Here is a 20,973-nt window from a genome sequence, read left to right on the forward strand (position 1 = left end):
TCTTGGCTTACTGCAACCTCCGCCTCCTGGGTTCAAGTGATTCCCCTGCGTCAGCCTCCCAAGTAGCTGGGATTACAGGCGCCTGCCACCACACACAGCTAATTTTTTTTATTTTCAGTAGAGAAGAGGTTTCACCAGGTTGGCCAGGCTGGTCTCAAACTCTGGCTTCCCAAAGTGCTGGGATTACAGGCGTGAGCCAGTGCACCTGGCCAAGCATTTTAAACCTTAAGTCCCCTCACTTCCCACTGGGTTCGTTTATTTCATTAGAATCTACTGAGTCAGTGACACTGTATATTTTGCCCTACCTACTCCCTAAAGCAAAAAACCCAAACCAAACCAAAACAAAAAACGCTGTTGACGAGAGCAGGTTATTTTTTGGGAGATGCAAACCTCGATAATACTGCAAGCATTTTCTGGTTTCTTTCCTCCTATTTGAAAGACCAAGGTAAGAGACTATATAGGTTGAAATTCAGAAGCCTTAATATATTAGGGCCAAGTGGTTTGAGCAGTGAACTTCTTTGCCTTAAGAGAGTTGAAAGGTCTCACTGGAATTTGTAGTGGGCATGAACAGAGTAAGTAGAACAGTGCTGTGCAGTCCAAGGTGTAAAGGTCCAACTGCCTGCTCCCTTTGATTTCAATAAGAAATTAAGCCTCAATTTGTTGTGCTGCTGCTGACTGTTGTAGAATATTTAGCATGTTTAATTTTATGTTAGTTAACATTTTCCCTCTGTTCTCCACTCACTGAAAGCTAACATTTTCCCTCTGTTCTCCACTCACTGAAAGCTAACACCCTTATTTCTTCATTGTTCAAAGTGTTTCACTTTAGAATAATGGCCAAAGTCTTTCTAGTTAAGAGAAACTCTTACATGTGGGAGCTGTTTTTCTGAGAATCATTTGTTTTCTTAGGCCAAATATTGCTTACTGTAAAGTTGTATGAACACATTCAGGTCACTAAATGGCAAATGGTGTAAGGAGACTAATGTACCTACTGCGTGTTACATACTGGTTTGGATTTGCTCTATGGCTGATTGTGTGAGTCTATTTAAAGATCTGTTAAAGATTAATGGGCTTTGAAAAGTTAAGTCTTTTAACTTTTCAGAAGTTAAAACAGTGTACCACAGTGACCTGCATCAATATGGTATAGCAATATGCTCAACAGCATGCTCAAAGACATGCTGGTGAGCAAGAAGAGAAACTTGAAAAAGAATGTCCACGAGGACTCCATTTCTGTAAAGACCACAAACAGGACAGTCTAATTAATATGTTCTTAAGAAAGGTATATATGCATGGTAAAATTATAAAGAAGATCAAGGAAATGATTAAAAATTCAAGCTAATGGTCACCTGGAGTTGGGTGGGAGAGGGTTGGTGGGAAGGAGGGGAATGAGATGGTGGGGAATGTCCCTTCAAAGGAACTTGTAATTTTCTATTTCTTAAGTTGAATAGTTGGGTACATGAGTGTTTGTGGTATTATTTTTTATGTTGTTGATATATTCTTTGCACATATTTTAAGATAAAAAGTTAGAAAAAGTTAATGGGCCTTCATTTGTACCTATTTATTCAACCAATGTATTGGTCCTGTAACCAGAAGAATCAAATTTAATAGCTATTTAAGCCACTTTATTTTTTCCAACCTTAGTCTAAGACTCTTTTTTCTCTCTTGAATGTCTCAAGAACACACCCTGCCTGTTCTTTAGTGGAAGAGGGCACATATGCTCCCTGCCCTCCTTCCTGCCACCTCTGGAAGACCATTGTGGGGTGTATATATGCCCTTCCACTTGTACCCTCTGCACAACACAGACATCTGTAGGTTGACCTGTAGCTAGAGGTGGTTGGTGTTTTTGTTGTGAGATTGAATTGGAAGTAGAAAGCTATTAAGTTCCAGTTTGTCCTTGCTGAACATTTGTGAACAGTGTTCCCCTATAAAGTCTTGATATCTGCTGAACAGATGTCTTATTTCCTGTGTTCTTTTAGGCTGGGAGCCATTTATTGAGCCTTGGCCATGCTCTGTATCCTGGCAACAGCAGGCAGCTAGTCGTCTCCATCCTCCTCGACTGAAGCTAGAAGCCAAGGCCAAACCCCGTTTGGATATCAATATCACTTCTGTGCTAATTGGTGAGTAGATTCTGTGCTAATAGATGTCTTTTGTAGACTGATACCTTTCCGTATCTAAGTTCTGAGTCTGGAAGACTATTAATCCTAGTTTAGCAAACACTTGGGCCTGTACCGGGCATGACTTCTTTATCCTGACTGCTTTCCTGATCAACCCCAATAGCCTCTTGATTCTCAACCTGTTGCTCCAGCGCTGGCATCCCACAATGATGCTATCAGTGGTCAAGCAAAAACATAGATTACTTAGGAAACATAAATGACCACAATGGACTTTCTCCTCATAATGCATGGTCACTAGTTTATTTAATGTCCTGGAAGTGAGTTTAGATTAACTTGGCTCAAGCTATTCACAGAATAATTCTTACAGGGTATGTTTTGACCATATCTTTATGGTAGAATAAGTTGCCTTTGTTGTTTCCCATTATTATTTTGACCTAACTCTGCAAATGACTTGCTTAAGGTTGCTAGGTTCATCGTGCGTCATCTAAAAGTATCTTTGGCAACACTGAAATGTACATCTCTGGATTAAATGTAGGGAATAAGAACTGCTCTATTCTTATATTTCTGCTATCTAAAAGGAGAGCAATGTAATCATACAATCAAGTAGTGTGTACCTTCACTGTGAAAACTTACATTCACTGTTTGATTTATTGATCTACATGATCTGATTTTGGAATTACTATACGATAATGCATACTATTGCAAGTTGGGAACTTTCTTTTTGGTGTGTATGTTGGATTGAGGCTGTGAGAAGATCCACTTCTTACGCATGTCAGAGTAGGATGGAAAGAATGTGTTGTGTAATGAGACCATAAGTTTGCTGATCCCCCAATTTAAAAACACTGTTTTATATGATCAGATTTCATTCACTAATTTGCTTGGTTATTAATATCCCCTAGATGATTGTAAACTGACCCTATGATCTCTTTAAACTGTATTGATTCCTACATTGTTTCTCACGTCTTTTACTCTAGACGGTTAGAGAAAGTTTGTGGTAGTCTTTTGAAAAGCTGCAGTAAACAAGAGCTTCCCTAAAGAGTTCTTACTGGTGTTTCTGATGAGAAAGATATATGTCTGTTTAAGAGTATCTTCTGGCCGCATATGTTGGCTCATGCCTGTGATCCCAGTACTTCGAGAAGCCGAGATGGGGGGCCCACTTGCGGCCAGAAGTTCCAGACCAGCCTGGGGAATATTGTGAGACCTTGTCTCTACATGAATAAGCAATGAGCTGGGCATAGTGGCATGTGCCTGTAGTCCCAGCTACTCAGGAAGCTGAGGTGGAAGGATCACTTGAGTGCAGGAGTTCAAGTTTACAGCAAGCTATGATTGTGCCACTGTACTCTAGCCTCAGAGGCAGAGCGAGACCCTGTCTCTAAAAAACCAACCAAACAAAAAAATCTTCCAAAAGGCATTCTTGTCAGTGGTAAAATCTGTTTTGTTTTTTCACCTTCAATTCCTCATTCTGAATACAATTCTGAAACCCAGAAACGTTGCTGTGACCTCTTAGTGTTTAAATAAATATTACTTCTATAGCTAAGTGTTGTAATTGAAAACCAGAAACCAATAATTCTTGTTTTAAAAAGTATGACATCTTAATTAGTATAAAAGATCTTCATCCAGGTGTGGTGCACTGTCATTATTTTTGATAACCTATCCCCGTGGTAATTCTCTCACAAGAGTAAAACTACCTGTGAAGAACTGTCAGCTGAATTTCAGCCTCTGGAGTGCAATGGCGTGATCTTGGCTCACTACGTCCTCCACTTCCTGGGTTCAAGCGATTGTCCCACCTCAGCCTACTGAGTAGCTGGGACTACAGGTGCACACCACCACACCTGCATAATTTTTGTATTTTTAGTAGAGATGGGTTTTGCTGGTTTCAAACTCCTGGCCTCAGGTGATTTGCCTGCCCCAGCCTCCCGCTGAGATTACAGGTATGAGCCACCATACCTGGTCTTCATATAAATTTTAGATTCAGGTTTTTAAATTCCACAAAGTGCCCTGTGGGTATTTTGATGGGGATTGTATTGAATCTATAGATTGGTTTAAAGAGAATCTACATCTTTAATGTCTTTCACATTATGATAGAGTTTTATGGCGATGGTTGTCTGTTCACACGTTAATATCTCTTTCAGTGGAGTGTGAGGCTTTCCAGGGCACAGACTTTCTCAGAATCTAGTACAGGCCAAGCATGTAATGAGATACTCAGTGAAAGCTTGTTTTGCTGAATTGAAATTATTTGACTTGAATCCTCAGTCTTTTTTACTTCTCTTAATATCTCTGTGGGATTCTTTCTAGACCAGTATGTAAGTACCAAGGAATCGTGGATGGCAGATTACTGTAAAGATGAGAAGGAAATAGAGCCAACTAAATCAGAAGACTGGATGGGCTCTTCGGTGGATCCTCCATGTTTTGGACAAAGTAAGACTTTTCACTACACATGTCTAACTAAATCACTTTTGACCTACAAAGCAATGCTTCAGTGAGAAATTCAAATGGAACCATCATTCTGCATGGAAAAACCCACAGGAAATTCTGACTGTCTTCTATAGCTCTGTTTTAGTCTTTGCAGGAGACAGTTTTCTGGAATGAACTACTGAACTTATAAATGTGGGCTCTAATTCCACCTTTGCGGGGGAGAAAAGATCTGCAACATGTAATTCCTAAATCCTGGTAATACCGCATATGAGCGGGCGCACCTGAGAATGCACCAGGATCAGCTGTGGTTTGTGTTTTACTCTGCACAACATTGGTTTTCTAATTGATTGGATTTTTTTGACTGGATTTTTAAAAGCATCTTTTTGGTCTTCTAAATCTAGAGATAGAGGGTTTGGACATATTCTTGAAAAGACGGCGAGCAGGAGCCCATGTGGAAAAAGTTGTTAAAAAGGGAGCCCTGTGCTGTTTATAAAGTATAAAAGAATCGAATGCCCTGCCTCTTGAAGAAAGAGGAGTCAGCTTGCTCTCTGTTGATGATACTTTCTTTCCTTATTTAATGCCTCACCAGCTCTGTTTTCCTCAGAGCTGGGGAGTTGGTGATGGACAACTGCATGGTCTTAGTTGTTCCACAAGCATTGTCATCCAAATTCAGCTCAGCCCCAGCTCTTTCAATGTGGTTTCTTCTGGGAGTCTTGGCTGGACTTCACATAGCTCATGAATACTTAAATATTCCATCTGGTCTGCAAACGTGTCATGGGAAGATGGGTGTTCTTAGTGGATGAAGTAATTGTACTGGTTCATCTCTCCTCAGGGTGTATAAGTGGACTTTCTGTCTGCCTTGTATTTTTAGAAAGAGACACAAAGAAACGTCAGCTGTGCTTGTTCTCTGTTTTCCCAGGCTGTTGCTTCTGAGTCTCAAGGTCATTGCTTAGGAGCCAGGGCTTTTCAGATATTGTCAGCTTTGATTTTGGCTCCTCCTCCAACCTTCCCAATTTGTGTGTCAAAAAATGTAACACAGTCTACCCAGAAGACTCTAAGTGATCTTTGTAATATGTCCAAGAGAGTGTGTTTCTAAAACATTATTCATGCCGGGGCACCTTCAATTCAGAGTCAAACTCTAGCAAGGGCTAGTCTGCGCTGTTCTGGTGAAAGATTTTCTTGTCCCTGTCTTTCTTCTTTCGTTCCTCTCTCCCTGCCTCCCTTTTTTCTTCCTTTTTAAAATTTTTGTCCCTCTTTCTTTCTCTATAGTTAAATAGCTTCCTCGTCTATATTAAATGCTGGTGCTGAGTTAAAGCTTCATTTTTATTTACTGAAAGATTTTTATGGATATTTAGGCTTATAAAGGTGTAATATATCTTTTTAATCAGACATAACTTGAATATATGTACATTTCCAAACCTCTTTTCTTATTGGAAATTCCTGGATGGTAGTATAGCACATTCCAGGATTGTATTCTTTTAGCAGGCCAACTAAAATGATCGTTGGGAATTTATTTTGAAAGCAAGTAGGTTTCAATCTTGTTGAACTAATCAGAAACTTTCAGGTCTTATTCAAAAATAGTTAATCATATTTCCCCAAAAGTTATGCTTTTTATTCAGACCAGCCTTAAAATGAGCCCTTGGAATAGCCTTTAACATGAAATTTAGCTTAAGGGACCTGCTGATTTCTCACTGTTTCTTTATCAGGGGAAAGAAAATATCAGCCTCACTTTGACAAAATTGTTGGCTTTATTCAGTCGGGGCTGAGATTTTGCAGGTAAACCTGGGCAGTGTGGCACTTCATTGAATTCATTAGTTTTGTATTCCAAGGACATTTTATGAAAATATCAAATATTCTGGAAACTTCCATGTTTGATTTAGAATTTAAATAAACACTGTGAGACAACTCCTTGGTAGAGATTGTTTAAATTTGGAATACATACTGACTCTTCCCTGAATTTTTGAGATCCCCTGAGACTGGCATTTTACTGCTGTGTTTTCCCAGTTGGAATGGAGCAACCTCCACTAAAATCTGTACTGATTGATTTTTGTAACTTTTTTATACCATTTAAGAACATGAAAGCTTTAAATTAAAAATCTTCAAAAGGGCTTGTCATTCTGTTCAAGAGAATGTTCAATACATATTCTTCTAGTTCAGGGGGAAAAAAAGGAGCATGCTACTTTGATCCAGCCTCCACAATAAAAACTAGCATTAAACTATGTTCACTGTGTCAAGTACATGCTTAGCTCTTAGTAATCACTGATGGGAATGATCCTGTACTTGCATGATGCTTGCTATTTTTGTAATGCTCTCTATTTGTGCTTATGGTTTGGAAGTGAGTCTTCTTATTTCACTGTATTTATTCTTAGCCTCTAACTTTGTCTCTCCTGTCTACCAGGCCTCCCCCTTGTCTACCTTAGAACTAGGAGTACAGCCAGTCTGACTAACCTAGAGCACCAGATCTATGCTAGAGGTACAGTATAGCCAAGCGAGGGCTTGCTTTATTTTCCTGTTTTAAGAACTGCCTTGTACATATATATATATATATATATATATATATATATATATATATTTTTTTTTTTTTTTAATGAGTGGGAGCTGACTGGGGATAGTCCATGTTGTGAGTAATTTAGTAATGGGAAAGAACATTTCCAACTGATGAACAGAGAGGTGCTTTATGTCAGCTGATTCTTATATTGTTTCTCTTCCATCTCCCTTAACTTTGGTGGAAATGGAACAAACTCCACAGTGTATAATGCAGAAATATGTTAATACAATATCAATTAGAGGTGCTTTCTCATATTGAAAAGCAAGTGGATGGAGGGACACTGTGCCCATCAAGCAGCGGTACCACATGTCTTAAGTTTATGAAATACCCACCAAAGATTCTCATGGGGCTCTGGAATAGGCACTGTAATAATAGGGATACCACTAAAAAACATTTATCAGTAAATAATTGCTTAGACACAAACCTCAGTTTCTTTGGATGTGAATGTTTGTGTTTAGGAGGTAAAATGTTCTTTATTTCTATCTCTGACTCTTGAAAGTTTCTTGAGAAATTCACTGATAAGTGACTATGGTAGAAAACACCATAAACATGGAGGAATTGGAGTCCCAAGGTGTTCATGTTTTGTTTTAGGGAGTGCAATTTGATCTAAATGGTTTATGTGTGTACAGGGCAAATTCCAGATCATGCGTCATGATTTTTTTTTTTTAAATAAAAAAAGGCCACAGGAACTCCCTCTACCAGGAATACAGAACAGGGATGTACATACACATGGGGCATTGCCATGGGTTTTTTTTCTACACAATTTTATCAGGATGGATGTTTGAGGGGGGGCTCATGAAGAAAGTCCAGAGCTGAATCTTCATTTGCTCATGTATTTCTGCTTCTAAGCTTTCTATATGTTACTTAATCTTCGAGGCTTAGCCAAGCATTATTCCTGTTGAGCTGATAAGGACAGTGAGGCTCAGAGATACTATGTGATTTGCCTTTATTCACTTGACCAGCTGGTAGCAAACCTAGGACTTTAATCTGTTTCTTATGATTTACAAGCCAGCTCCTTTCTGATGGACTGAGCCGCTTATACAGCATGACAACCTACACTGTTTGTAATGGCAAAATTACTGTGTGAAATAAGTCCAAAGGGGTAGAAATTTCCTTAGCTGGAGCTGTTTGAAGCTGAACTTGGCTGTGAGTAGCTTTAGATTCTCTCTCAGCCCATGAAGAAATTGGGTTTGGTCACTAGAGGCAGATTTTCTGAGGCCACTAGGGAATAATGTTCTCTTTGATGGACTTGGGAAATTTTGTCCCTGGTGCTGTGCCAAAGGCAAGTACATAGTTTATTTGGACCCTGGTGGAGGAGATGTCACACTTGTTGCCTGATGTTGAGTTTGGATTCGCGTGCATGCTGTGTATTTTTATTCTCAGAGAAATGGGCATGCTGTGTATTTTTATCCTCAGAGAAATGGGTTATTGAAGCCTGTGCTGTTATGTCTAATCAATGCAAGAAGCTTGGAGACCTAAGCACTGTGCCTACTCATGCTATTTAACTCCAAAGCAGTGTACTTGTGAATATATTTGTATGGATTTGCAGCACTTTATTCTGTATAACAAACTGATCAAAGCCATCTGCCACCTGTTCTTTTTAAATCTAATTTGCAAATGGAAACTTACAGTCTGGCTCACAGTGGGATATGAAAGCACATCTGGCTTCTTTTTCTCCTGGGTCCTTTATCTACTGTAATAAAAGCAGCTCTCTCATTGCACTCATAGAAGAGGGAGGTGCCTTTCAAAGTGCCACAATAAATACCGTTTACCCTGCAGACAGCTCTTAAATTTTTTACTCCCCCTCTGCTCTTGTCAGCAGCCTTACAGCTACTCCTTAATTTTCTACTTGATGAGCACTAATTTTTTTTTTTAAAGCAAACTTTGGGAACTAAGTAAGGACTTTGGGGTGAGAAAGGGACATATTCCTAGGGGAGATTATCTTTAGAAGTATTTGGGGTATCTCTAAGTGACTGACCACAAAATTGTGGGAACACACTGGAGACTGCTCGTTTATTTAGCAGATTACTGTATCTTAGACTGCCCGAACCATTGTCATTATCAACATAGAACTTGCCTTGACCTGAAGTTCCTTGATTTACTTTGTTTACAGTACTAATCTCTGAAAACTTTAAAAGATATAAGGGAAAAAAGGAAGCGATTGCTTTTTAAAAGGCAGTGATAATTACTGCCTGTTATGATACAGTCCCATGCCTCAGTCTGGAGCTTGCAGAAGGCAAGACATGTTGCAGTTTGTCTTCCCGATTTTGTTGGCAGAAAATGTCCTGTAGGATGAATGCAATTTTGCTGTAGTGTTCTCTGCAGTTAGCATTTGCAGCTTCCTCTAGATGTCATTTTCTCCCAGCTGCAGAGCATATGGGTCACGGTCTTTCTCAGGCTGTCTTGGTACTTTACTGCTGGACCCACAATAAGATTGAACCACACTTCCCTTTTTTTTTGTTAGTTGTGTACGTGTGTTGTGAACATGTCAACCAGGAGGCTTTCTCACACTGGTTTGCTGCTGCTGCTTCCCTATTTGTGTGGCCAGTGGAGAAGACAGGCCCTTGGTTAGAAGAGCTGCTGCCCCTCCTTTTGGCACCCTGTGTTCCATGCGGAACCACACAGCACGGGCAGCGGTGCCCGCAGAGGGATCTGTCTCCCAAGGCAGCTGGGGCACCAGAAAGCCTGCTTTCATTTCTTACAACGTTTATGGTCAGGTCAGCGCTCTCTAGAATTTGGTTACTTACAGTTTTGTGTTGATTGTTGTTTCTTTCCACTTTCCCTGATTAGAAGCTGTTTTTTGTGCAATGAAGCCATATTTTATGTTCCTTTTATAGCTTCCATGGTACTGGTGTCTATGTTTAAAAAATGAGCTAACAATTTTGTTTGGAGAGCTTTGAGACAGTATACTTCTGACTTTCCAGGGAGACAAAAACGACCATTAGTAGAAGAGAATAGGAAAGAATGTTTTTTATTTTGGTACAGAATGCATGCTATGACTTAGGGTAACTTATATAAAGGAAGGGAGGTTTCTTTAAAGTAAAGGCTTTTTGGACAAAGTTTAAGTACATATGATATATCTTGCTACAGTTTAGGTTACCTACTTAGATTATAGTTTTTGGGAGTAATGGGGAGGTCCATTTTTATTTCTTTCATGATTCCCACCAAGTTAGGTCCTGATGCCTTCTTCGGAGAGATAAGGCCTGTCAGAGTTGTGGAAGAATTGGGGGCTGGGAATACTCAGGCAGGGACCAAATTACCCCATAGCAGCCAGCAAATACACGGAGGTTCCGTTTGTCCTGTTCCTTCTCTCTTGCTTCCACCTTCAGCCCCTTTGCACAAGAGACAACTTTGGGCACTGTCTCCAGGTAGGGGGAGGGTCTCTGCCACACAGATAGAGGCATCTGCTAATAGTCTCCTTCTGTTTGTCATAGCAGAGGTGAAGACCCCTAAGCGCCGGCAGCCATTTGTCCCCTTTGCCCTGAGGAATCACACGGGGTGCACTTTGTGGTTTGCCACCCTGACCACCACACCCACCAGGTAAGCAGTCAGTTTATTTTACCCCGAGTCATCTCTGCCACCAAAGCCGCCTTGTACCAGCCCAGTAGAGCAAGGCGGGCCCCTTCTTGAGGCTCTTGGGATGATATTTGAATGAATAACTTGCTGTCTTGCTGAGATTTATGATGGAGGTTCTGGTTTTGTAGAGAATCTGTAGTCGGAGAAGCAGGTCCTGAGTCTGAAATAGTTTCATTATGATCTTGATCTTGGTTTAATTATGATCTCGATCTTGTTTAAAAGCCAAGCAACTTAAGGATGTGAGTAGGAAGTGTGAAAAAGCCATTCCGTCTTTTCTTCTTAATCTCTACCTTCTTTCCCGTTTTAAAGAAGCTATGTACGGTTATTACACTAAATGTTTTGCCGTTTTCTTCCACGACTGCTTGGAAAACATCCCCGTCCTCCCTCTATCCCTATAGGATTCTTTCATATCTAAAACGCACTTCACCCCAGATGGAATTGGGTGGAGTTTGGAGAACAAAGGAGACTTTACCTAAGCCAGGCGAGAACCTTTTCTAACAAATTTCTGCCTCTTTAGACCTTGGCTCAGCCTGCCAAGTACATGGTGATCATTCCAGCTTAGGTCATGAAGTACATGGCATAAGTAACAGAATCCGTTGATTTGAAATCACGTTTCTCTGGCCTCCCCCAAGTATGAGACTGCTAGAAGAGAAACTTTTTTGTTTAACAGTCTAGGTCTGTTAAATTCTAACCAGTCACTTAAATGCCACTTGAAAAAGTCATGCCTTAATTCACATGTACCAGATGCCACTGCTTGATGTAAGTGACTACAGAGTGACAGCTTTCAGCTATTTCTAAAATTTCAAAGAAGTTGTGATTCAGCCGAAGATAGCTATAGTTAGCGACCCTCAGGGTCATTCATTGTAGCTAGGTCATGCAGCCTTTTATTGCTGGGGGTTGAGTTGTGAGAAGGTTCTGCTCCTCAGTGTGAGGCTCCTGTGAGAGGGCGCTGGGAAGAAAGAGGGATAAGCTGGTGTCATCTGATTTGGTTCCAGGGCTGCACTGTCTCACAGTGGGAGTCCAGGGGTAGTTCCAGAAGGGAATGGAACATTTCTCGATGATGCTCACAATGTTAGTGAATGGCGAGAAGTCCTCACAGGTGAAGAGATTCCCTTTGAATTTGAAGCAAGAGGAAAATTAAGACACAGGTAAAGTATGGTTTATTCTTTTCCCTAAAAAATAAAAAGCGAATGTAAGTGAGGGTCCCTAATGTTTTGCCTTTTCACTATCCTTATTACTGATTTTATTTTATTTATTTATTTATTTTTGAGATAGGGTCTTGCTCTGTTGCTTAGGCTAGAGATCAGTGGCACAATCTTGGCTCACTGCAACCTCTGCCTCCTGGGTTCAGGCAACTCTCCCGTCTCAGCCTCCCAAGTAGCTGGGATTACAGGGATGCTCCACCACACCTGCCTAATTTTTGTATTTTTAGTAGAGATGAGATTTCCCTATGTTGCCCAGGCTGGTCTCTAACTCCTGACCTAAAGTGATCCTCCTTGGCCTCCCTAAGTTCTGGGATTACAGGTGTGAGCCACCCCACCTGGCCCCTTATTAATGATTTTAATGTCTTCTTTTTAAAAGATATTTAGAAAATCAGTGTTTCCTTTTATTTATTTATTTATTTAATTTGAGACGGAGTTTCACTCTTGCTACCCAGGCTGGAGTGCAATGGCGCGATCTCGGCTCACCGCAACCTCCGCCTCCTGGGTTCAGGCAATTCTCCTGCCTCAACCTCCTGAGTAGCTGGAATTACAGGCACGCGCCACCATGCCCAGCTAATGTTTTTTGTATTTTTAGTAGAGACGGGGTTTCACCATGTTGACCAGGATGGTCTCGATCTCTTGACCTCGTGATCCACCTGCCTTGGCCTCCCAAAGTGCTGGGATTACAGGCGTGAGCCACCGCGCCCGGCCTCCTTTTATTTTATTTTTTTATTTTTGTAGAGACGAGGTCTCACTGTGTCACTCAGGCTGGTCTCAAACTCCGGGGCTCAAGCAGTTCTCTCACCTTGGCCTCCCAAAATGCTGGGATTACAGGTGTGAGCCTCTGCACCTGGCCTCCTTTTAAAAAATAAAGACTTTGTAGCTATCTTGGAAATATATATCTTTCCATTAAATTAAATAAATCTTTCCACCTATTTCACATGTGAGGTGATAACCTGTGTGTTTCACATAATTTGGTGGAAACAGACAGATCATAACACTCAAGTTTATTGCATCTTGGCCTGATTTTCATGATGGATTGGTGACATGGTATTCTTTAAAGGTTCTGAAAGCATGTTGATTTCAATTTTAATTTACATATATGCTGCATAGTACTTTTAGCAAGCAGATAGTTTCAGGAACCAGAGCTAATAATAAGACAAATTCTCATTTTAAAAAGAATTGATCTGGGGAGACGGCTAGCTGATGCATTCCTGAAGTAGCCAGACTCAAAATGGTATGAATGTGAAAAAAAGGTTCTATCTGGTTACTGAGAGATCATAAAATATCATAAAATAAAGTGTTCTATTATTTATAAATATTTTTCTGTGCACAGGCTATCCAGTGGATATGAATAGGTTAAGACAGCATTTGAACAGGTTAAGATTTAGTATTTGAGCCTCATACTTGTTTTCAAGCTCAGCTGAAATTGAAGAGATTGGCTTTAGTGTTCTGTAATTATGTGCTTTTTTGTGGTGCTTTCAGTTATTGAACGTAAACCTGCTCGAGTTGAGCAGGTTTCCTTTTGCATGGCTTTGGTACCCACACACACTATTTCCAAGAAGCAAGAGTTCTGAACCTGTGGGACTCCAGGGGTTTTATAGGAAAAAATAATCACTATGCTGGACACACGTGTACTTGGAAGCCACTTTAGAGTTTCCAGGTATGAGCAGTGGGCATTTTCCTGTCAGCCCATGTAGTTCTTGGAGAAGCTAACTACAGAACTGTTGGGAACATTTCTTAATAAGCCTAGCCTCTGTCATATCAGAAAGAGTTTGACCTCTTTGTCATTTCTGTTTTTGTTTCCATGTTTCGTAACCCATTTCAAGTCCCACTATTCTGCTTGAATTCTTCAAAATAAATGCCTTTTCTGGCTTTTTCCCCCCTTGGCACACTACACCCCACTCCATGCCTCCCTCCCCGCTTCCTGTCAGCCTTAAATCCAGTTCCCTGTTTCACTTCTGGCTTGAATTAGGCAAAATCTAAAATAGAATTAAATGTGCAATTTCCTCCTGTTCCTCCTGTTCTGCCCACTGCCTTCTGCTCCAGTTTTAGTCGAGCACAGGAGCCCTGACGTGAGGGCTGTGCCTCTCCTGCCCTGACGTGAGGGCCGTGCCTCTCCTGCCCTCCCTGCAGTCACGCAGGGCTGGAGCCAAACAACCGTGTGTGGTTCTGAGAGAAGTGTGATTTCAACAAAGGAACCAGGAAGAAGAATTTTTTATGCATTTCCCAGAGTATGGTTGTATGATTAAATTGCTAGTGCATTTTTCCCCACCTCAGTGACATCAGTATAGAGGTTGGGGTAAGAGTTGGTGGGCAAAGACCTGGGCTCATGTGCAGGATTTGTATGGCTTGTACAATGGAGGATGTCACTCTTAATCAAACTTTATAGATCTTGCAGTTTGTGTTGTAAGTATAAAACCCAGTTAAACCGTGCTCCTGATTTCTCTTGGATTAGGTAATCTGCAAAAGGCTTAGCCAACTGGGTTTTTGCGTCATTATATACTAAATCAGATTTGTGTCTTTGCTTCTACTTGTCTTCCCTTCTGAAGATTGTGCTTAATATCTTTTTCTGTGTTCTGCCTGACAGACACACCCATGACCTCCGGATTCATCAACTGCAAGTGAGAGTAAATGGCTGGGAGCAAGTGAGCCCAGTGTCTGTGGACAAAGTCGGGACCTTTTTTCGATATGCATCACCAGATAAAAATTTATCTTCCTCTACGGTGTGTGGCTGTCAGGAAGGCAGATGGTTAAGCCTGTAATGAGCTTACTCTAGTGAAACTTTCTTGTTCTTTCTTTCCCCTATTTCTAGGAAGAAGATTAAGATCATATTAGGTCAGTCATAGGCATTGGTAAACAATATGTAGATAAGCCAGGCAATGGTTAGTTTCAGTAGAAAAACAAGATTTAAAGTCAGCGGTAACATTTCCTCACCTGTGCAGATCCATTTCATGCTAGCTGACTGGCAGTTTGTTAGTCTGCTGAACCCGAGTCTTGGCTTTATTTCACCAAGCGTAATGCTTTCCATATACACCGTCTTTTTAATATTTCTTATAATGTAGCACCTTGATCCTTTTAGCTCTGTGTCTCCAAGTCTTTCCCTGTGGCACAAGAGAGATGTCCACTGTCGTTTATGTTTTGATCACACATGTTCTTATGCACCCTTCCCCTAATTTCTTTCCTGCCTGTAGTCCCTAGTGATTGGAGGAACAGCCCAGGAAATGATGCAGGTAGCATCCCTGACTCGTACATGCAGATGGAGGCTGACATCCTGGCTGACAGAGCTGCCATAGGTGCTCTTGCCCCGTCCTCATTCATACTTCATAGGATACTTGCACTTATTTTTGGGAAGCCAATGGTGAGGTGGAAATGAAGATTTGCAGAGATAATGCAGCTTTCTTCATGAAAAATATTCTTAGAGAACACTGTTGCACAAGTGTTCATTTTTACTGTTGCTCTGTGCCCCAGGTTTCTTAGAAAAAAAAACAAAAACAAAACCTTTTCAGAATTACTTTTCAACCTAAGTTTATGTCTGGTATTGAAAGGACCAATTCCCTCTTAGGTACGTTTCCTACTGCACTGATGTGTTGGTGAGAAATTTGGCATATGTTGAAAGGTTATAAAACGAATAACTGTTTTTTCCATATCTTTAATAGGAGATGTTTTATCTTCATAATAGACTATGCTTTACCTGAAAGTATTTACAAACACCACCCTTTCAAGCAAATTATGTAGTCATTGAATTTAATGATGCCAATGATCTTAAATCTGTGCTGACGCTAACTTTTGGAATCTTTCTCAGATTGGCAGCCCAAGCAGCAGAACAAATATTATACATCCCCAGGTTTATGTAAGTATGAGTTTCCTGTTGTCATTGTGTTTATTGAGTATATACACTGCACCTGAACCATACGGATGTGTATTTAATTATCAGAGAACTTTATGACATATATGCCATTTAATTTATCTCTGCCCTTTTCTATTAATGATAACCTTCCTTTTCCAAAAACTTGCAAGAAAATGTTTTCACCCAACTTGGTATGTGAGACTAAGTATTACAGGGAAGGAGAAGAAAAGGCAAACGTTTGGTCCAAGGTCCCCTTCTCATTCTAAGTTAAACAGAAATTAACTCTGGTATGGCCATATGTATTTCATAGGTTTGAGTCCAAAGATCATGAAAGTAAATAAGAAGGAAAAAGTAGCATTTATTTCCTATTTAGCTTTTGAAACATCATCACAAGATGACATTAACAAACTTATTCAAGGCTTTTATTTATAATTTCTCCTCCCTGAAGATTGTAGGTTTTGAAATGTAAAATTTCATGTAGGCCTGAACAATATCAAGGTTTCAAACAGTTGTTTGAAATAACAATATCAAGATTTCAAGCAATTCTTATTGGCTTCGAATATTGGGGCCTTATTAGGATTGGGTCACTGGAAGCGTGAGCTTCGATGATGATTTTTGCCTAGGATTGTGTCCCTCTAAAAACACTCTAGAAAATTGTAGTTTGCCTTTTCGTTTGGACTTCCTAGAAGTCTTGGTTCAAAACATGGAGCTCTTCATGTTATTGTTTATTGGGTTGACTTTAACATGCTGCTTGTCTCAATAAGAAAGTGGGCACAATGGAAAGCTTGAGTGTCATGCCATTTGTTTCTCTAGTAAAAAGCATTGTTAAGATGTTCTGCACACTCGTTCTAAGAGTGATACTTCCAGAAACTTTTTCTTTGGTGTACCTAACATGGGATTTTCTACTTTTAAGAAAATTTCCTGTCACATGGTGTTAGCACAAAATGTGCGTTGAATGTGTGAATGAACATATGGAAAAATAACGTAATGGCTGTAACCCAAGACCAAAAATAAATAATTTCCTTTCATTATGTTGAGTTTCTGAACCCTGGTGTCCTTTATGAACGAGCCATTATTGAACAGAACCTGGAAGGTTATTGTGAAGAAAGAAAAGTGTGTTTTTAAAGTTCTTTAAAATACAGACGTTGGTTTTTATATAGGCATGTCAACAAATAGTATATGGACCTTAGAAACAAAGAAGTTATTCTTTGTTCCCATGAAAGGCACACCAATACAGGCAATTCTTTTACACTTTCTGGTTTTTACAAAGACAAATGTTAATCTCAGAAGACTTCCTTCTGTTTTTCTGTATTTGGGCAGTACTCAACCCATTGTTTGGATATTAATCTAGGAGGAAAATAACACAGAAGGTAAATCATTTAATGTTTTGCAAAGTCCTACCTCATTGTTTTTAATTTTAATTGCATTGGATGCTCTTTTCCCTGCCAGTAGAGTAGAAAACAAGCCTTTTTCAGTTTTCTTATAAGGAACTCAGGGGCTTTATGAATCAAGGATAATTTCCAGCAGATACTTTCTTACCAAATTACAGGAAGTTTGGAAAATTGGATAGGTTATTATCACAGTCTCAGGTGAATGTTTTTTATAATGTTTCTAGAGGCTTAGGATTGATTTTTCTCAGTGACACACTTTGTGTTATCACATCTGAGTGGATTACCTATTTTTGTAGAACTTTTTAGAATTAATGTTTTTAATATTGTACATGTATAGGATGTTTACTCCCTTTAAAGCCAAATGGCTTTAGGATTTTATGACTGATTTCACTGCAGAGCTGTAGTAGTAATAAGATGCTTTTAAGTTAGACATTCTGATCAATATCATTTTGTATGTTTTTTCAGAAACATAATTATTTTGTCTTTATCTCTCTTTCACAGTTCTCTTCACTCCCACCAGTACGGGTGGTCTTTGCGGTGACTATGGAAGGCAGTGCGCGGAAAGTGATCACTGTCCGGTCAGCCCTCATTGTGAGGAACAGACTTGAGACGCCAATGGAACTAAGACTGGATAGCCCATCAGCTCCAGACAGTATGTTTTCGTTGTCTAAAATGTAGTAAATGCTGATAAATATTTCTTGACTGTTGTCAAGTCTCTTTTTCCCCAGTGGTGGCTTCCCCAGCAGTCAGTATATATGGTCTGTCTTCTTTTGTCCTGAGATGGTCAGTCTTTGGGGTGGAGGACCATTGCCTGAAAGTGCTAACCCTTATTTCTGTGACAGAGCCAGTGGTGCTTCCTGCTGTCATGCCAGGGGATTCGTTTGCTGTGCCTTTACACCTCACTTCTTGGCGGCTACAGGCTCGGCCCAAAGGATTGGGTGTATTTTTCTGTAAGGCTCCTATTCATTGGACCAATGTAGTGAAGACTGCAGAGATTAGTAGCAGTAAACGAGAATGCCACTCTATGGACACAGAAAAAAGCCGATTTTTCAGGTATGTAGCACCACTACAGTGGCATGTCACTTTTGCTTTTTTTTTTTTTTTTTCGTTTGGAATGACTTTATTACCATTCTTTCTCTAAAGACCCTTAGAGATTCAGTTATCCTTATTTAAACTCTAGAGTTCTTATTCCTTGAGTTTTTAAGTTTGGGTTCAGGAGAACTCAAGTGCTAACTCTTGGTGGAATCTGGGGAGGCTTACTTATATGGGAGAGACAACCAACTCACCCACTGTTTACACAAGAGAGGACACATGGAGAGGGGAAGGAAAACAAACAGAAAATAACGAGTTCTCATTCCAAAATTGGAAAGCAAAATCCTGGGGTTTGGAGTTTTTTGAACAAGAGATTTCAAAATAATTTGAAGGTTTATGTACCTAACACTGACTTTCTTGAGAACATTGACAAAATTACCTAACCATTTAAACTCCTGTTTTCCCATTATACAAGAGTATGTTACTAGATTCAACGTTGGAAAAAATACTGGATTGCTTTTGTTCTACCCTCAGAAATGTAGACTTCAAACTTACTTAAAGAGGATTAGCTTTCGTTTCTTTTATAGTGAAGGCAGACATTCATTTGATTTAGAGAAGAGATACAAGAATAGTGTAAAGAATTTCAGCATATTCCTTACCCAGATATGTGAATTGTTAACAGACTAAAGGAAGAAATACATAAAATATGTAACTGGAGTTGGTAGATTTGAACACTTCCATTTCAGTAATTTATAGAACAAAAATGAATAAAGATGTAAAAGATTTGAACAATGTTACCAATGAGCTTGTTCTAATAAATATTTATAGAACACTTTACCCAGAAACTCCAAATTATACATTCATTTCAAGTATGTCTGGAGCACTCATCAAGAGAGATCATCTGTTGGGCCATAAAGCAAAGATCAATAAATGTTAAAGAATTGAAACCATACAGAATATATTTCCTGATTACAATAGAAGTAAACTAGAAATCAACAGCAGTAAGATACCTAATAAATCCCCAACTATTTCGACGTTAAACAGTATATTTCTAAATAACCCATGAGTCAAATAAGAGAAATCACAAAGGAAATTAGAAAATATTTTGAATTTGAATAGAAAATAATTTGAATGATAATAAAAGGCAGACATGTTAAAATATGGGGGATGCAGCAAAAGCAGTTCTGAGGGGGTGGAAGTTACAGTTTGTAAATCCTCATATAAGAAAATGGGGAAGATCATTTAGTTAAGACTCAATTAATTTTAAAAAAGAAAAGAAAACGAGGAAACCATAAAATCACTGATTTAATCTTCTACTTTCAGAGGTTAAAGAAGAACAAATTCAAAACAAAGAAATAGGAAAAGGAGACAATAAAAATGTGGCTGGAAATCAGTGAACTAGAAAATAGAAAATCAACAATGTCAACATTGTCATCAATTTGATAAACTTCTAGCAAGACTTGCTCAAGGAGAAAAGACAGAAAATACAAATTACCTCTATAAGGAATGTAAACATGAGGCATTATTACAGATCCTATAGACATAAAAAGGATGAAAAGGAGATAAGAACAATGTTAGGCCAATATGTTCCACATGTAAATGTGAAAACGCCAAGTTAACAAAACTGACACAAAGAAATAGAAAATCCAGATAGCCCAGTACCTAAATTAAAGTATCTAAATTAAAAGAACTTTAACTTTTAGAAAAGCCTTTGTCCACAAAGAACACTGTAGGCCCATATAACATTACTAGTGAATTCTACCAGATGTTTAAGGAAGAAATAATAACAGTTTTACACAAGATCTTTCAGAAAATAGAAGAGGAAAAAACAATTCCTAACTCATTTTATGAGGCCAACATATCCCTGATACCAAAACCTGTTGTATCTACTATGTAAAAACTATAAGCCAGTGTTCCCCACTAAGAGACGCAAATATCATTATAAAAAAAAATTATTTTATTATTTTATTTTTTTGAGATGGAGTTTCACTCTTGTCACCCAGGCTGGAATGCAAGGGTGCAATCTCGGTTCACTGAAACCTCTGCCTCCTGGGTTCAAGCAATTCTCCTGCCTCAGCCTCCCCAGTATCTGGAATTACAGGTGCCCACCACCACGCCCAGCTAATTTTTGTATTTTTAGTAGAGACAAGGTTTTACCATGTCGGCCAGGCTGGTCTTGAACTCCTGACCTCAGGCAATACACCCACCTTTGGCCTCCCAAAGTGCTGGGACTATAGGCCTGAGCCATCATGCCTGACCAAATTTTTTTTTAAATTGAAACAGAGCCTTGCTATGTTGCCCAGCTTGCAGTGCAGTGGTGTGATCTTGGCTCACTGCAACCTCCACCTCTCGGGTTCAAGTGATTCTCCTGCCTCAGCCTCCTGAGTAGCTGGGATTACAGGCACCTGCCACCATGACTGGCTAATTTTTGTATTTTTAGTAGAGAAGGGATTTCACCTTGTTGGCCAGACTGGTTTTGAACTCCCTCAAACTCCTGACCTCAAAAAGTCCATCCACCTTGGCCTCCCACAGTGCTGGGATTACAGGTGTAAGCCACTGCACCCAGCCCTTTATCAGAATAGTAATATCATGAAATGCAATCCAGCAAGTGGTTTATCCTAGAAATTTAACATTAGCTTAATATTTGAAAATCAGTAAATGTAACTCATCATATTAAGAGACTAAAAGAGAGTTGGGTGCCTTGGCTCACGCTTGTAATCTCAGCACTTTGGGAGGCCAAGGTGGGCAGTTCACTTGATGTCAGGAGTTTGAGACCAGCCTGGCCAATATGGTGAAACCCCATCTATACTAAAAATACAAAAAATTAGTTGGGCGTGGTGGTATGCAC

General features: G+C 39.6%; 1 protein-coding gene across 5 annotated transcripts in view; it reads left to right on the forward strand.

The window, feature by feature from the left end:
* VPS13D (vacuolar protein sorting 13 homolog D) overlaps positions 1-20,973 on the forward strand; it is a 296,629-nt gene that overhangs the window by 106,989 nt on the left and 168,667 nt on the right. For 2 of the 5 annotated variants that reach the window (XM_032300439.1, XM_032300443.1), the window contains 9 exons: positions 1,974-2,114; positions 4,407-4,529; positions 6,925-6,999; positions 10,509-10,614; positions 11,646-11,798; positions 14,443-14,578; positions 15,658-15,705; positions 17,595-17,745; positions 17,936-18,146. In XM_032300439.1, the coding sequence (XP_032156330.1) occupies positions 1,974-2,114; positions 4,407-4,529; positions 6,925-6,999; positions 10,509-10,614; positions 11,646-11,798; positions 14,443-14,578; positions 15,658-15,705; positions 17,595-17,745; positions 17,936-18,146 (1,144 nt within the window). The remainder of the gene's footprint in view (positions 1-1,973; positions 2,115-4,406; positions 4,530-6,924; positions 7,000-10,508; positions 10,615-11,645; positions 11,799-14,442; positions 14,579-15,657; positions 15,706-17,594; positions 17,746-17,935; positions 18,147-20,973) is intronic. The other 3 variants (XM_032300440.1, XM_032300441.1, XM_032300442.1) reach the window with 3 other exon arrangements.

This window comes from Sapajus apella, unplaced genomic scaffold, assembly GCF_009761245.1.
Source record: "Sapajus apella isolate SASKATOON/1434 unplaced genomic scaffold, GSC_monkey_1.0 scaffold43, whole genome shotgun sequence".
In the NCBI taxonomy this organism is placed as follows: domain Eukaryota; kingdom Metazoa; phylum Chordata; class Mammalia; order Primates; family Cebidae; genus Sapajus; species Sapajus apella.